The 17,817-nt window shown below is 47.1% G+C and overlaps 1 protein-coding gene across 3 annotated transcripts in view; it reads right to left on the reverse strand.

Annotated features, from left to right (window-relative positions):
• PLA2G6 (phospholipase A2 group VI) overlaps positions 1-17,817 on the reverse strand; it is a 130,133-nt gene that overhangs the window by 65,890 nt on the left and 46,426 nt on the right. For all 3 annotated transcript variants that reach the window (XM_029590157.1, XM_029590159.1, XM_029590160.1), the window contains exons 5-8: positions 17,190-17,377; positions 15,331-15,427; positions 13,999-14,181; positions 519-627 (exon numbers count right to left, since the gene is read on the reverse strand). In XM_029590157.1, the coding sequence (XP_029446017.1) occupies positions 519-627; positions 13,999-14,181; positions 15,331-15,427; positions 17,190-17,377 (577 nt within the window). The remainder of the gene's footprint in view (positions 1-518; positions 628-13,998; positions 14,182-15,330; positions 15,428-17,189; positions 17,378-17,817) is intronic.

Genomic DNA, 17,817 nt, shown 5'->3' on the forward strand with positions numbered 1-17,817 from the left:
TGAAGATGCAAAGTCCCTCCCCTCTGCCACTCTCGGGAACGCCTCTTGCCACTGCGGGTAAAAGGCAAGCGTACAGAGAGGCCCTGCGTGCATACTCACGTATCGGAGCAGCAGTTTGGTGTTTTTTTTAACCCATTTCTGCAGGTAAAGCATTATTTTAGCTGAAAATTTCCCATCCCAGTACGCTGGCCATGTATTTAAACTGGGGGGGGGGGGGGCCAGGCTTCCAAATCCCGCCTCGCACGCAAGTGTGCATGTGCTGCTTTCCTCCCCTGATCCAGACACACCTCCGGGAACGTCTCCTTTTAATGCCTCTTAAAAAAAAAAAAATGTACAAGTGCTATGGGTAACCCCCTGTCCTTTTAGCCACATTTGCCAATACTTTTTTGCTCAGGGCCATTTTACATGGGTGAATGCCCGCTTACCTGCAGAAATGGCTCTGAAATGTATCCTTCTCTTGCTCTACCTTGGAAGTAATAAAATGAACACGCAGACAAAGAAAGATTTTCCCTTCTCACCTTTGCTGGTTCTGGCAGCAATAAGCCCGGGCGTCTCCCCAAAGTCATTCGGGATCTCCACGTCAGCCCCGAACACGATGAGCGCTTTGATAAGCTCCAGGTGGTCCTGCTGCAGAGTGGGAAGACGGCACAAAACTGGACAGTGAGGGGTACAACAGGCCCAGGCAGCTTATGGGCCAAAGCACACAAGAGCACAGGTGAGTTCTAGAAGCCACAGCTGTCACAATTTACAGGAAGAAGTCCTTACCGGGACGACCTAAACATTAGGGCTGCCAGGGCCCTGAAGGATGAGCTGGAGGGAATAGCTCAAATGTGATGTGGTAATGCACTGCACACAACAGAAGTTAAAAAAAAAAGATGCAGGCTCTGAGGTTTGGCTGGGCACACGATAAAGGAGGGACCGAACAGAAGACACCAAGGAGCCAACAATCCCAAGTTTTTAGGAAGCTAAACAGATGTTTACCTGCCTAAAAAAGCAGTTTGATGATTATCCCCTGCCTTACATGGGTAAACATATGCATGTTGATTCACAGTGCACACACTTTTACCCACACAAAATAAGGGGGTGTAGTTAGGCTGGGGGGGGGGGGGTGTGAAAGTACATATGGGGAGTTCATTTCTACACAATTACAAAGTGCACACAGGTACGTGTGTACCGAAATTGTGCGACTTAGCAAAATGGAGAAATTGCTTACCTGATAATTTCGTTTTCCTTAGTATAGACAGATGGACTCGGGACCAGTGGGTTTATGCTCCCCTGCCAGAAGATGGAGACGTAGCAAGCTGACGTCACAGTATATATATAGTCCTGCAGTGACCCCAGCCTGCCAGTGTTCTCTTCAAAAGCAACTGTGGACAGAATAGCAAAAAACTTGATTAAAAACAAATAACCAGAACTGTACTCAACCAATCATAAACACTGTACTCACATAAGATTCTAGGTACCCCAAGCTAGGGATTGGATGACCCATTACCAGTAATACCTTAGGACCCAGAGCCCCACAGGAGGACTATTGACACACTCATGCGGCAGCCAAGGGTGGGAAGCTGAGTCCATCTGTCTTCATTAAGGAAAATGAAATTATCAGGTAAGTAATTTCTCCATTTCCTAGCTTGTGGACAGATGGACTCAGGACCAGTGGGATGTACCAAAGCTACTCCCGAACAGGGTGGCAGGCTGCCCGCGGTCCAGTCAACACCGCACATGCAAAGGCTGCATCCTCCTGTGCCTGCACATCCAAGATGATAAAACCTGGAAAAAGTGTGTAAAGAGGACCACATCCCAGCTTGGCAGATATTGATGGGACCAAAAAACAAGAAGGAAGTCAGTCTAGCAAAGCCGTGAGGGATGTAAGCACAGAGAAGCCGAAAGTCCTCAAAAATATTTATTGGTAAAACAATAATTCCTTGAGTGCCCGACTCTAGGCCCGAGTTTCGCCCAGTGAAGGGCTGCTTCAGGGGCTGTTAAAAACAGATTTTGTCATTTGACAAGAAGCATTTTAGTTTTCTCATACCTCATTCAAAATGATATCAACAAAGAATCCCAAAACATTGGTAACAGGTCTGTAAGTATCTTGTTGATGTGCTCAGTCCAGTTTATTCATGAAGAAACTCTTAAGCTTGTGACAGTGTGCATACTTCAGGTGCATTCAAAACTGGCTGGCTCCAAATCTCAGAGTATTTTGGTTTAATAGCGGGGAATAGCAAAGGGAATAGAGATTTAAGCAGCTATCTCTTGAAAATCTATACATACCAATATCTTTCCGAGTGTAAAACCATTTATATGGCAATCACAAATCTATTGAGATATGAGAAAACTAAAATGCTTCTTGTCAAATGACAAAATCTGTTTTTAACAGCTCCTGAGGCAGCCCTTCACTGGGCAAAACTCAGGCCTAGAATTGGGCACTCACGGAGATATTGACAGGAGACAACAGACTAACCTCCGCCCATGACACTGCCTGAGGCCTAGTGGATTGAGCCTTAACCTGAGTAGGCAACAGCTTTCCAGCATCTACATACGTGGGCGAGACCACCTCCTTAATCCAATGAGCAATGGTAGCCCACAAAGTCGGAGTGCCTTGCTTATTCCCGCCATGGAGAACAAACAGGCACCCCGTCTTTTGAAAAGACTGAAAGACCTTCAGATACCACACGACAAGACCCTTAACATCTAAGGAACACAAAAGGCAAAACTCTTCCACATCCCTGACCTTATCCAGGGATAGCAAGGAGATGGACTGATTCAAATGAAAGCCCATGCCTACCTTGGGCAAGAAGGATGGAACAGTATGCAGCTGTAACGCCCCCTGAATCACCCGAAGGAACGGCTCCTGGCAAGATAAGGCCTTCAAATCAGAAATACGACACGCAGAACATATAGCCACCATGAACACACAGTCTTCAAAGTCAACAACCGTAAGGAAAGGCTACGCAGTGGTTGGAACCTAGGGCCCTCCAAAAAGTCTAGCACCAAATTAAGGCTCCACAATGGAACAGTTAACCTCAAGAGAGGCCCAAGGTGATTCACTCCCTTCAAGAAACAGAACACATCAGGATATGATGACATGGAACACCATTCACTAAGCCTCTGAATCAAGCAAGAGCCGCAACCTGCACCTTCAAGGAATTAAGGTCCAAGCCTTTATTCAATCCATCCTACAAAAAATCCAGAATGAGAGGGATCTTAACTGAACGAGGAAGAACACCCTGCTCCTCACATCCTGCTCCTCACACCAGACCTCAAAAACTCTCCAAACCCGCACATAAGCCAAGGAAGTGAAGAACTTGCGAGCGCAGAGTAAAGTGGCAATCACAGCAGAGAAATAACCATGCTTTAACAGGCGAGCCCTCTCAAGGGCCAATCCATAAGATAGAATTGAGTCGAATCCTCATAAAGAACCAGTCCCCACTGAAGCAGATTTATTTATTTATTTATTTGGAACTTTTCTATACTGATGTTCAAGTGAATATCACATTGGTTTACAATACCTTTAGGAAATAAGAAATTACACGTAAAGAAAGGGAGCTAGAACTGTGGGGAGAAGAAGGTTGGAGTAGGAGTAGCAGAGTCAGATGCATGCGAGGTATGGTAACAAAAATCAAATGTAACACTTGTTTATTGTAAATGGTTATTTTTAGCATATATACAGTATATTCATGTGGGGTGGAAGACAAAGGAGGGCCTCCACCAGGAGTCGTCGCAAATCTGCATAACATGGATGCCTGGACCAGTCCGGCGCCACCAGGAGTACTAGCCTCCTCTGGCCTTCGATCTTGTGAATTATCCTGCCCAGCAAGGGCCACAGAGGAAAAGCATAAAGCAATCTGTATTCTGGCCAGACCTGTATGAGAGTACCTATTCCCAGGGACCACGGATCTCTCCTGCGACTGTAGAAGCGAGGAACCTTCACATTTCGAGAAATCGCCAGGTCTAGGAACGGAAAGCCCCAGTGATCCACAATCAGCTGAAATGCTTCAGCTGACAACACCAACTCTCCTGGGTCCAGACTCTCCCTGCTGCGAAAGTCCGCTTTTATGTTGTCTTTTCCTGCAATGTGAGAGGCTGAGGTCATCTGCAGATGAACTTCCATCCATTCCATCAGCTGGTCTATTTCCTGCGACACTTGCTGGCTCTTGGTTCCTCCCTGATGATTGATATAGGTAACCGTCATCACATTGTCCATCATCATGCAAACCGCATGATTCTGCAGCCTTTGGCTGAACTGCAAGCATGCCAGCCATACCGCCTGGGCCTCCAAGTAATTGATGTTACAGCGGGACTCTTCAGCATTCCAACACCCCTGGGCCATTAACTCCAGACAGTAACTCCCAACTGCGGAGACTCACATCTGTCGTGAGTACAAACCAGGCTAGAGAAGACAAGGGAACTCCCTTTCTCAGATAATCCTCCTGCAACCACCACTGGAGGCGAGAGCTGATTTCCATTGGCAAGTGGAGCCAAACTACATAATCCTGAGACAGCAGGTTCCAATGAGATAGCAGAGAGTGCTGAAGAGGACACATATGCACCCTTGCCCACGCACCACTTCTAGGGGAGCTGCCATCAAGCCAAGTACCTCTAGGTAGGACCACACCATCCAGTGGGAGCACTGAGAGGAGAGGACCATCTTGCTAGTGGCTGAAAGGAATTAGTAAGTTTTGCTTGGGAAAAATTTTTTTTTTTAAAGTATTGGGGAGAAGTAAAATATTGGGGTATATTATTTAGTGTGTTTGTGCTTTTAATAGTCAGTAAGGCAGCTAATAAACAGAAGTTAGAGTGTTTGTGCTGCCTTGGAGGAAGAAGATCTCATGATTGGAGAACATCAACCTGGTGCAGCAGGAAAGGATCCTGTAAGCAAGGACCTGCTCTCCAGGTGTTGCATTTTCCTTTTACACCAAGAATGTGTCTCCAAGGGCTACTGCCCAGGAGGGAAGGGTTAGGTTGGCCGTCATAGTTGGTGATTTGATTATTAGGAATTTAGACAGCTGGGTGGCTGGTGAGCGTGAGGATCGCTTGGTAATATGCCTACCTGGTGCGAAGGTGGCGGACCTCACACGTCACCTAGATAGGATTTTAGACAGTGCTGGGGAGGAGCCAGCTGTCGTGGTACATGAGGGCACCAACGACATAGGAAAATGTGGGAGGGAGGTTCTGGAAGCCAAATTTAGGCTCTTAGGTAGAAAGCTTAAATCCAGAACCAGGGTAGCATTCTCTGAAATGCTCACTGTTCCACGCGCAGGTCCCCAGAGGCAGGCAGAGCTCCGGAGTGTCAATGCATGGATGAGACGATGGTGCAAGGAAGAGGGATTCAGTTTTGTAAGGAACTGGGGAACCTTTTGGGTAAGGGAGAGTTTCTTCCGAAGGGATGGGCTCCACCTTAACCAGGGTAGAACCAGACTGCTGGTGCTAACCTTTAAAAAGGAGATTAGAGCAGCTTTTAAACTAGAACAAAGGGGAAAGCCGACAGTCGCTCAGCAGCGCATGGTTCGGAGGGAGGTATCTTAAAAGGATACTAATGACGCATTAGAATTAGGGCATCCCAACAGTGAGGTTCCAATATTAAGAAAAGTAGTCCAAGTGGCTGTAACTAAAAACTCACCTGAGCTAAAAAATTCTAATTTATCCCTATCAATTAAAAAGCAGAATGAAAATACAAACAAAAAACAAACTTTGAAATGTTTGTATGCTAATGCCAGAAGTCTAAGAAGTAAGATAGGAGAATTAGAATGTATAGCAGTGAATGATGACATAGACTTAATTGGCATCTCAGAAACATGGTAGAATGAGGATAATCAATGGGACAGTGTTATACCGGGGTACTAATTATATTGCAATGACAGAGAGTAGCATCCGGGAGGCGGTGTGGCGCTTTATGTCCAGGATGGCATAGAGTCGAACAGGATAAACATCCTTTGTGAGACTAAATGCACAATCAAATTTTATGGGTAGAAATCCCTTGTGTGTTGGGGAAGAGTATAGTGATAGGAGTATACTGCCGTCACCTGGCCAAGATGGTGAGACAGACAGTGGAATGCTAAGAGAAATTAGGGAAGCTAACCAAATTGGTAGTGCAGTAATAATTACCCCAATATTGGCTGGGTAAATGTATCATCAGGACATGCTAGAGAGATAAAGTTCCTGGATGGAATAAATGACAGTTTCATGGTTCAGAAACTGATGAGAGAGAGGGAGCAATTTTAGATCTAATTCTCAGTGGAGTGCAGGATTTGGTGAGAGAGGTAACTGTGGTGGGGCCGCTTGGCAATAGTGATCATAATATGATCAAATTTGAATTAATGACTGGAAGTGGGACAACAAGCAAATCCACGGCTCTAGTGCTAAACTTTCGAAAAGTAAACTGATAAAATGAGAAAAACAGAAAAAAACTGGAAGGAACAGCTACAAAGGTAAAAAGTGTGCAAGAGGCATGGACATTGTTAAAAAATACCATCCTAGAAGCACAGTCCAGATGTATTCCACTCATTAAGAAAGGTGGAAGGAAGGATGACGTCTACTGGGTGTATCTCCACTCTCCTGAGCACTTTGACTATCAGCGGCCAAGGAGGGAAGATGTACAGCAGCACGTCAGTCGGCCAGGGCAGCACCAGGGCAGCACCAGGGCATCTACCTCTTCTGCTCCTGTTTCTCTGTGGCGACCAAAGAAGCGCGGAGCCTTGGCATTCTGAAATGTTGCCATGAGATCCATGCAGGGTACAGCCCACGTGTCGCATATGAGCTGGAAAGCTTCGTTTGCGAGCTCCCATTCCCCGGGATCGAGGCAGTGCCGACTGAGAAAGTCTGCCTGAACGTTGTTGACTCCTGCTATGTGAGACACTGCAATACTTACTAAATGCTTCTCCGCCCAGCTGATCAGCTACCGGGCTTCTGTGGCCACTGGCTGGCTCTTGGTTCCCCCTTGGCGATTAATATAAGCCACCATGGTCGCATTGTCAGAAAGAATTCTGACTGACTTCCCCTAGAGGAGAGGGCGGAATGCTTGCAACGCTAACCACACTGCCCTGGTTTCCAGACGATTGATCAACCACTGAGATTCTTCCTGGGATCATTGTCCCTGCACCGACTTCCTCAGGCAAATCGCTCCCCAACTAGATGCCCTGGTGCTGCCCTGGTGCTGCCCTGGCCGACTGACGTGCTGCTGTACATCTTCCCTCCTTGGCCGCTGATAGTCAAAGTGCTCAGGAGAGTGGAGATACACCCAGTAGACGTCATCCTTCCTTCCACCTTTCTTAATGAGTGGAATACATCTGGACTGTGCTTCTAGGATGGTATTTTTTAACAATGTCCATGCCTCTTGCACACTTTTTACCTTTGTAGCTGTTCCTTCCAGTTTTTTTCTGTTTTTCTCATTTTATCAGTTTACTTTTCGAAAGTTTAGCACTAGAGCCGTGGATTTGCTTGTTGTCCCACTTCCAGTCATTAATTCAAATTTGATCATATTATGATCACTATTGCCAAGCGGCCCCACCACAGTTACCTCTCTCACCAAATCCTGCACTCCACTGAGAATTAGATCTAAAATTGCTCCCTCTCTCTCATCAGTTTCTGAACCATGAAACTGTCATTTATTCCATCCAGGAACTTTATCTCTCTAGCATGTCCTGATGATACATTTACCCAGCCAATATTGGGGTAATTATTACTGCACTACCAATTTGGTTAGCTTCCCTAATTTCTAGCATCCGTGGTCACCACTGTCCATTCGGGCACCTCCAGGGGAACTCCTTGGGATAAGTTGCCAGAGATAAGCCACCAATCGAGACTGGAACGCGCCGTATCCGTAAGAGGGAGAGGTAAATGAAACTGTTCGGAGACTGGATTCCAACGCGAAAGCAATGCTGACTGTAAAGGACACATATGAGCAAAGGCCCAGGGCACCAGCTCCAGGGTGGAAGTCATGGAGCCGAGAACCCGCAAATAATCCCGCACTCTGGGGAGACGGTTGGCCAATAAGTCCCGCACTTGTGCTTGTAGCTTGAAAATTCGGTCCGAGGTAAGGAACACTCTCCCCTGTTGAGTGTCGAATAGAGCTCCCAAAAACTCCAAAGACTGAGTGGGCACCAGTCGGCTCTTGGCTAAGTTGATCACCCAACCCAGTGATCGCAGGAGTTGAAGCAGTTTGCGAATTGCCAACTGGCTGAGCGACTCCGGCTTTGCCCGAATTAGCCAGTCATCCAGGTATGGATGCACTTGGAACCCCTCTCTGCGCAGATGAGCTGCCACCACAACCATTACCTTGGTAAACGTTCTGGGTGCGGTGGCAAGACCGAAGGGCAAAGCTTGAAACTGAAAATGGCGACCCATCACTGAGAATCTCAGAAATTTCTGGTGGTCGGCCCAAATGCCTATGTGAAGATACTCTTCCATTAGGTCCAGTGACGCCAGAAACTCTCCTTTTCTTACCAAGGCAATGACTGACCGTAACGTCTCCATGCAAAAATGTGGCACCCTGAGGCAGCGGTTTACGCCCTTCAAATCCAGGAAGGGTCGGAAGGACCCCTCTTTTTTGGGGACTATGAAGTAAATGGAATAACGCCCTTTTTGCTGCTCCGCCTGAGGAACCGGGGTGATGGCGCCAAGTTGCTGAAGGCGTTGCAAGGTATCTTGTACTGCCTGTCGTTTCTCTTCGTAACCGCATAGGGAGACCATAAACCGCCCTGGAAGGCAGTGTGCAAAATCTAAAGGTAGACTTGATTTATCACAGTAAGGACTCACTGGCCTGATGTCACCTTGACCCATTCCTCGTAAAACAGGGACAATCTGCCCCCAACAGCTGGAACCAAGGAATGGGTCGGCGTTCCTTCATTGGGAAGACTTGGCCCCAGATGCGAACTGGGTAGCCTCGGTTCTGCCAAAGCGTCGGCCATGAAAGGGCTGAGATCAGGACTGTTGGCGACCGGACGCTTGCTGAAAGGAATAAGCTGGAGCTCTGGATAGACGAAATCTCCGATTCCCTCTGAATCGAGACTGTGAAGAAAAGGAGCCCCTTGACTTGGGTCTATCCTCTGGCAGTCGGTGAACCTTGTTCTCCCCCAGGGATTGAATCATATCCTCAAGGTCCTTGCCAAAAAGCAATTTACCCTTGAAAGGCAACGACCCCAGCTGAGCCTTGGAGGAAATATCTGCCGACCAGTTTCTTAACCACAGGAGCCGATGAGCCGAGACTGCCGACACCATGGATCTGGCCGAAGTCCATAACAGATCATAAAGTGCATCCGCACTATAAGCAAGCGAAGCTTCCAGAATCCCTGCTTGCTGTGCTTCTGCATCGGAAAGGCCAGCATTAGCCTGTAACTGCTGAACCCAGAGAAGGCCCACTCGTAAGGCAAAATTGCTGCTCATAGCTGCTCACACTCCCAGTGCAGAGGCTTCAAAGATTTTCTTGAGCTGTAGCTCCAACTTTCTATCCTGCAGGTCCTTCAGGGCTGTAGCACCCGTAACCGGGATTGTGGTCTTTTTGGTGACTGCAAACACCGCCGCGTCCACCTTGGGCACCCGCAGTATGTCAATTGCTTCCTCCGGAAGAGGATATAGCTTATCCATAGCCTTGCTAACTTTCAATCCCAGATCCGGGGTATCTCATTCTCTATATAGCAAGTCCGTGACAGAAAAATGAAAAGGAAAGGACGTAGCCGGGCCCCTCAGACCCAACAACACTGGGTCCATGGCCCCTAGCCTGGACTCCTCTGGCAGCCCATCTATGCCTAGCTCTCCGAGTATGGCAGGGATAAGCGGAGCCAACTCCTCCCTCCTAAACAGATGGACCACCTTAGGGTCGTCTCCTTCCATAATGTGAGAGCCTCGTGCTGGATCCTGTGGATGTTGATCAGGGTCTGTATCCACCCCCATCAGAGGCTTGCCCTGTGGGTCCTGGTCCCCTGGGTCCATATCCTGACCCGTGGAATCAGTATCGGTCTGATGAGCCCCTGTACACAAAGGGTGCTTAGCTTTGGAGGACCCAGAGACTCCCATAGACTTAGACCACTTTCGAGAAAGAGACTTAAGACCACTAGAGGAAGTTTTACCCCAGCCTGCAGCTTCCCTTCCCTCCTGGCTTTAAAAGCCTTATGGAGAAATAAAATAAACTCCGAGGAGGAGGAGGAAGAGGAGGAGGAGTCAGAAGCCCCCTCGGGGCTATCCTCCATTGCAGATGAGAGAGGCTGTAAAGTTTTGCTCCCTCCAGGAAACCCTGGCTGAGGAGAGAGAGGAGGCGGGAGAATCCCCTCCCCCATAGCTGCATGAGTCGCTGATCTAAAAGACTCCAAAATGGCCTCCGTTCCCGCACTCAGTGGGAATGGATCTGCCTCAGCTGATCTTGGTGCAGCTAACACTGAAGGAGCTCGGGCAGCCTTGCCTTTAACCATTTTTGCGGCCCCGGAGGATCCCTCCTTCCCAGGAAGACACGCCGAGCACAGCCCCTCCTGAGAAAGATGTGCGTGGGCCGAGCCACATGCGCAGCATGCAGACGAGCGCGGCATCGGGCAGCGGGCCTGAGAAAGCTAAAATTCAATTCTGTAAAATATAGAAACATAATCGCGGTCCACCCAAGTGCCAAGTCAGGGAGGGAAGAGAGAGCCACAGTGCCGGTGACACAGACAAAAAATGAAAGAAAATCAAAACTTTTTTTTTTTTTTTAAAGACTTGCCCGGCAGTGGTCCACAGTCCTGATCCGGCAGGGTGGAGTGAACCGGGCTCCCTGGTGTCGCACCCAGCTGCTAGCTTGGAACAAGAGGGCCCCCGACCCTGTAATGCAGCTGCCTCAACAACCAGCAGGGGATGGTCCCCTCAGGACCTTAGAAACCCCCTGGGAGGCTCAGGACAAAACTGTTCCTTTTTTTTTTTTTTTTTTTTAAATCAAAGTAAAAAGGTTTGACAGACCGAAAACTCTCTAAAACTCACAGAACTCACTACTCTAACTAACTCCAATGAACAATCAGCACAGACTGTAGGCCTTGCACCTCCACCATCTGCTGGAGACAGAAATACTGCCGGACTGTAGGTGGCACCATCCTATATAAGGCGGAGTTTTGTTTTGAAAACTTCTCTTTCTCCATCTGCTAGAGGGGGGGCAAAGCCCAGGAGTCTGGACTGATCCGGGTACATACAGGGAACCCATGCTATAGTTACACAATGTTAGGTTCCATATTAGGAGCTAGATTTCCCAAGAAAGAGATCTAGGCGTCATAGTGGATAACACATTGAAATGGTCGGTTCAGTGTGCTGCGGCAGTCAAAAAAGCAAACAGAATATTGGGAATTATTAGAAAGGGAATGGTGAATAAAACAGAAAATGTCATAATGCCTCTGTATCGCTCCATGGTGAGACCGCACCTTGAATACTGTGTACAATTCTGGTCGCCGCATCTCAAAAAAGATATAATGGCGATGGAGAAGGTACAGAGAAGGGTGACCAAAATGATAAAGGAGATGGAACAGCTTCCTTATGAGGAAAGACTAAAGAGGTTAGGACTGTTCAGCTTGGAGAAGAGACGGCTAAGGGGGGATATGATAGAGGTGTTTAAAATCATGCTTACCGGCAGAGTACAGAGATGATCTCTGGCTGCAGGGGGAAAGGGCATCTGCCATCACTGCCGTGCTCAGCCCCCTGCACCCGCTGCCTTTCAGTTGAACTAGCAGCGAAGTCCACGATGGGAAACCCAGCTACCGGACCAAGGCACACCTCTGAGGGACCACGGAAATTGCCTCAGGAATTCTCAACTGGGGGAGGGGCCTTTAGGTATGACCGCAGGAGAGTGGGGCTTTCTTTTCCTGAATTTTGGATTTCAAATTTCTCCTTTCAAAAAGCTGAAAGCAATCCCCATAGGGAGATGCATGTCCACCATCTGCTGGAGACGGAGAATACTGGGAAGCTGGTGTCACTGCAGGGTTATATATACTGTCAGGGGAGCATAAACCCACTTATCCTGAGTCCATCTGTCTATACGCTAAGAAATTTTATTTTTTATAATAATTTTATTTTTTTAATAATTTTATTTTTTTTAATTCTCATCCAAACTGTCAGGAAAGCATGGTATAGAGCATAACTATTACGATAATGGCCACATTGTCAAACACTGCATCCAGACTTCAGTCATATCTGATTTTCAAGCCTACATAGAGTCAAGGGGGAAAAAAAAGGGGGGGGGGGATTTTATACAAATGCCACAAGTAAAACTGGCTGCAATTTCAAATAGGAACACAGGTAACGTGTTTCCTGTCCGAAAGAGTCTGGAGGGCTCGGGAGTAGCAGAGAGCAGTACAGGTGGCTAGTCTCAGAAGGGGTTTCCCTGCAGCCCTCGATGCCAGGGAGGGCGCGTGTGCATGTGTAACCTGGGCGTGCCATCTGGGATATGCTAAGGGGAAGATTAATTTTCAGAAAAGGAGGGAGCATCAGATGATGTCTGCAAAGTTTCTGGCAGATGGAAATAACCAGATCGAGAAGTCATTTGACGGATCTGCAGCGCTACGGGATTACAAAACAATTTTTCAAAAGTTGCCACCTGGAAGGCCCATGATGGTGTCACTGCTCATGCCTGACACTGGAAATAATACAACACCTGAAGACGGGGGATCAGAAGTGCCACAGTATATTGCGAGTGTGCAGCCAGGTCCAGAATCTTGACTCTCTTCCCTCTGTATCACAGCCAGTCTGGGCACCTACTGCTACTAAATCACTTCTACAGTGCTATGCAGAGCTGTGCACAAAGATACAAATATCGCAGCACGCTGGGCACCTGGCAAAACACTGCCCTATTCGTCAAACTCCTGCTGCTTGTGAGCTGCATGAAACCCTTGGAGGCTTTATTTTTCCTCTCTCCGCAAGACTCATAAAGAGTGCGTGTGCCGTACTAACCCAGCCAAAAGACATGGCCTGCATTCTCCCCTCAGTGCCCTGCTCTGCCCATGGCATCGCACTGCTTTTTTACTTTTTCTCTTTGAATTGTTTTTATTGAAACCAATTACAAAGTTATATGAAATCCATTTATCCTGTCTCCAGACTATAAATGTGTGTTTACCTCCCTATCCAATTACGGAAAAAAAAGAGTTCTTTATAAACTTTCCTGGAATTCTCAATGCAATTTAAAATTGGGAAAAAAAAGCTACCCGTAAGTGTCCATCTATGGTCCCCTTCGGCTTTCGAAAAAGGAAATCCCACCTTAGGAACATTCTGTACTTGTCTCTTAATATTAAAATGAATTAATCCCATAGTATACATCTTGCACACTAAGGGAAACCAATTGATGGTTTAAGCTGGGTCTTCCAGTGTTGCATGTATTAAAAGGTGAGTAACTGAGGAAGGGGGAGATAAATCACTGGTATTTCCCAACAAAAGTGTTAACAGACTTTACATCTGAAAATCTTTTGAACCCAGGAAAGAATTTCCTGCCAGTTAAGTTTTTATTACTGGACATGTGCACCACATATGAATAAAGGAACTCACCTCCCCACAACCCCCCCCCCCCGCCCCCCCGTCCAACACTTGTTAGATGGAAAAAGATTAATTTTGTGCGACCTTACTGGAGTAACCTACCACTGGAATGAAATCTTATACACAATTTCCTCTATTTGTAACAGAGGGGGTCCCTCGAGTCATCCGCCATAAAACCCAGTCCCAATAGCTTCTCTGAAGATTTAGGTAAGGCTATCTCCACCCCTCTATAAGGGTCCTTTTAAAGATACAGACACCTGCCCCTAATGACTGCCCTGAGACTAGCAAATTATCTGACACAGGCAAGTGGTCAGCCCTCAAAGGACAACAGCTTGTGGGCCCCAGCAACCTAAGCAGGCCTGAAACGGTCAATTTTAAAGGAGAAAGGACCCCGTATCCCTGCCTCAATTCACTAAGGTGCCAGCGCTATAAATGAAATAGTCTGCGCTCCTGTGCCGCTGCACATCTCCACACAGTGCCCCCTGCAGCTCGGTAACTCGCATGGACTAGCACCTTGCCCGTACAACTTACCTTCATGGCCAGGTGCAGAGGAGTGTTTCCGCCCTGGCCCTTGACGTCTGGGTCAGCGCCGTGCGTGAGGAGCACCATGCTGCACTCAAAGCGAGCCCGTTTCACCATGATGTGCAGCGCCGTGTCCCCTGTCTTGCTGGTGGCATTCATGTTGCAGCCATGCTCAATCACCAACCGGGCCATCTGCAGGGCAACAAAGGGGAGGAAGAGGGGGAGTCTGTGAGTGTATTGCAAGGCACGGGGGTGGAGAAGAAGACTTCCCTGCCTCCTACTCCAGTGCCGCACTACCTTTCTTGAAGAGAGGAGCAATCGTGTGGTTCGAGCATAGGGCTGGACGTCAAGAACTTCAGGATATCACTGCTCCTGGCTCAGCCACCAACTCGGTGACCTTGTGAGACATCGCTGCAACCTCCCTGTGCCTGGGCCACCCTATCCAACTGTCATTAGGTGCTAATAAAAATAAATTGCTCTTTAACCACTGCACAGGGAAACCTGGCTATATGCTGGGTAGAGATTTTCCATATCATGGCACATTCTGGTCTAAAATGACCTGGTTTTGTTCTCCTCAGTATGGCCTCTCTCCTTAAGCTTTCTCTTCTGGGTTTCATGAATACGCCTTCCTGCAGGACATCTGGTATTCTCCCATTTCTCTGTCCTACCCTCTTCCCAAACGCAGGGAGAAACATGCACCACAACCAGCCCTTGTGGCAGGTGAGATAAAAGTTCCCTAAACAAAACAAAACAAATCACTTTTCTCTACATCTTTATTACTGCTCAGCAAACACCTAATATAAAGAAAGAATTGTACTGCACCCCAAGCCGATGCTAGCAGGTGATCAGCCGCCTTTACTAAACAGAAGAACGACAATTGTCTGCGGACACTGGGGCAGAAAGGAACCTACCTTTGGTTTCCACTGAGCATTAACTGAGACTGAGCAGATGTGAATTGGAAGCCACAGAGCCGGAGCACGCCCAAGTAATACAAAAGGTCTCATTTATACATTGAAGCCAAGGAGAAAGCTGAGCAAAATGAGCTAGGCGTCCCAGTTTTGGGCTTGCACCAGGCACCTAACTTAACTTCCTTCAGCCTGGGCCCACCCCATCTTTTAGGCAGTGAGATTTAGGGGCCTGCTGAAAACTGGCTTCTAACTTTAGGTGCCGAGCTTCAGTCACTAATTTTCAAAAGCTGCCAACTTTAGGTAGCAGAACCATTTGCACTTTTCTCTCTGGAGCACCGTTTTCAAAAGGTGACTGCGAGGCACTTTGGGATCCATTTATTTTTAGCAAGAAACTCCTCCTATATATAAAAAGCAGGCTATTGGTTCATACTACCTCTGCGCTCTTTGCCCAGTGGAGGGGGGTCCCTCCATAATGGGGGTCCTCTGCTTGCACCTGGCTGCGGGCCACGTCAAGGATGACTTCGGCGCATCTGGAGTGGGAAAAAAATCGTCAAAAGTGAACAAAAGAAAGGCCCCACCTGGAATGTAAACAATGACTACTACTGCAATTATTAAACATTGCTACAGTGCTACAAAACGCAAGCAGCACTAAACAGACACAGGTATGCTTGAAGTCGGTAAGGAAGGAGGAGAAGTCTGTTCAAGGAGAAGGGGATGCAGGAACTTCCGGGTTCTAATCTCCAAACCACCGTGGACCCTGTGTGCGATTATGGTCCATTTACCTGACCTCCCTCTACATTTCAGTTTCTCAAACTGTAATCAGGTACTAACAAAGAGACTGAGATTTAAAAAAAAAAAAAAGAAAAAGAAGACGCTTCTAAATTTAGGACCATAATTTAAGCTCCTAATATGTTTTCAGATGAACTCAGGGGCCCAAATTTAGGCCTGTTAATCAAGTTTCTAAATCTAGGAACCTAAGTTAAGGTGCTTCCCACTGAAAAGTCAGTGCTAAGCCCATAATTCCACCCCCGTCACTGCCCACGTTTTAGGATTCTAAATTTAGGAGCCTAGAGCTGGATTTTTAAAAAAGAGGGCTCCACCGCAGATTGAAGGCACCTCAGTTAGAAACCCAATTAAAGTTTGCCTGGATTCGGTCATTTATGGCGCCCAAAGTTATCTCAGCTCTGGAGATGACCTAAATGAAGATGCTCAATGTCAGAGCCTAGACATGTTGATTATCAGCCCCCTACTGAAATCAGCAGCATGAAAATGTAGGCACCCGGGCTTAGTGAATTTTCAAAAGGGCCAATTTAGGAGTCTAACGCCCCAAAGTTTGGCACCTAATGTTGAAAATCAACCTCAACATAGTGACTGTTGAAGTCCTTTCTAAACAGAACACATCTTGCAAATATTTAGTGGGAGTGTATGTGTGTGGCTGTGTGTGTGGCTGTGTGTGTTAGCAGCATGGGATCTATTTACTGTTTGGGATCTTACCAGGTACCTGTGACCTGGATTGGCCACTATAGGAAACAGGATACTGGGCTTGAAGGACCCTTGGTCTGACCCAGTATGGCAGTTATTATCAGCATATGCAAGTTGTGCAGGATGACTGAATTTTCAGAAAGGTGGGAGCCCGCGCACACTGTCACTGCCGCACAGAAAATCCCGTGCGTGCAAAGAGGCATTCCAAGGGTGTTCTAGTATGGGGTTTGGAAGCGCACACACACACACACACACACACACACACACACACACACGTTCATGTATTTTATAATTTGAGTTCTGCGTCCATGGCATCAAACAAGTGCATTAGCACCTGCTATTTATGTAAGAGATATTACATTTGACTTGTCATATGCCTGCAGTTTTTGCGTGAGGGGGTGTGGAGCAAGGGGCGGAGAGTGTGGGTCAACTGGTGCTTGGAACTACGCATGCAAGCCTTTTCAAATAGGAGTATAAACTATGCAGATACTAGTATTTAAAAAAAATGTGTGGGTACTGAAATATCAACCAATGACAGGTGGTACTTTATAAACCGTGTGGCTCCCACATCATCACTTTAGGCACACCTACTTACATGCTGAGTTACACACACTATTGAAAAGTACCCTCTTTATTCACTTATTATTATGAAAACGACCACAGCAAAGTGATTCTTTGACACAAAAAAAACCAAACCCAAGAAAAATAAGTTTCAGGCAAAAAGTATCTTGGGTGTTTCATGATTAGGTCTCCTATGACACCAGATATTTCCCTCTTGGTTTTGTTATAAGACAAGAAGGCTCCGCATACCCTTTCTGGACATATTTCATGGCCGTGTGAATAGGATAACCGTGACGCCCACTGGCATCGTGCTTCACTCGGCAGCGGAGAAGGGCCTGGGCTGCGCCTTCTTTACCCAAGCGACATGCCACATGTAATGGGGTCTCGCCGCTCTGGCTGAGGTGGTTCACGCCAACGGAGGGATTCATGGCCAGAATCTATAAAAAAAAATAATAATAATTAAGAAGAGAAATGTTTAGTTGGGATCCTCATCTCCTACACAACTTCTCTCTCTCCTTCATGGATCGAAGTGCTTCTGAAAACTGCTGGAAACCAAAAAAAAAAAAAGGCCTTCTGTTTATCTATACAGCGCAAGCAGCAAAGGGGAACAACAGCTGCAACGCCAGCACCAGCACACGTAACCACCTAGAAATACACACATGTATATATGCTGCATTCCCAACAAGTCTCAACCGTATCCGCGAGGGATCATAATTCTAATGTGGAAAAAGAATGGCAGCCAAAAAAAAAACCAAATCATAAAATGCCCTATCAACGAACCACTCGCCCTGCCATCCCTTACTGTGAAATCTCTGCCCTAAAGGGCAATTTTATTTCTATGACCCCAGCGGCACATACCCTGCTTACTCCTCCATTA

Source organism: Rhinatrema bivittatum, chromosome 2, assembly GCF_901001135.1.
Source record: "Rhinatrema bivittatum chromosome 2, aRhiBiv1.1, whole genome shotgun sequence".
Taxonomy (NCBI): Eukaryota; Metazoa; Chordata; class Amphibia; order Gymnophiona; family Rhinatrematidae; genus Rhinatrema; species Rhinatrema bivittatum.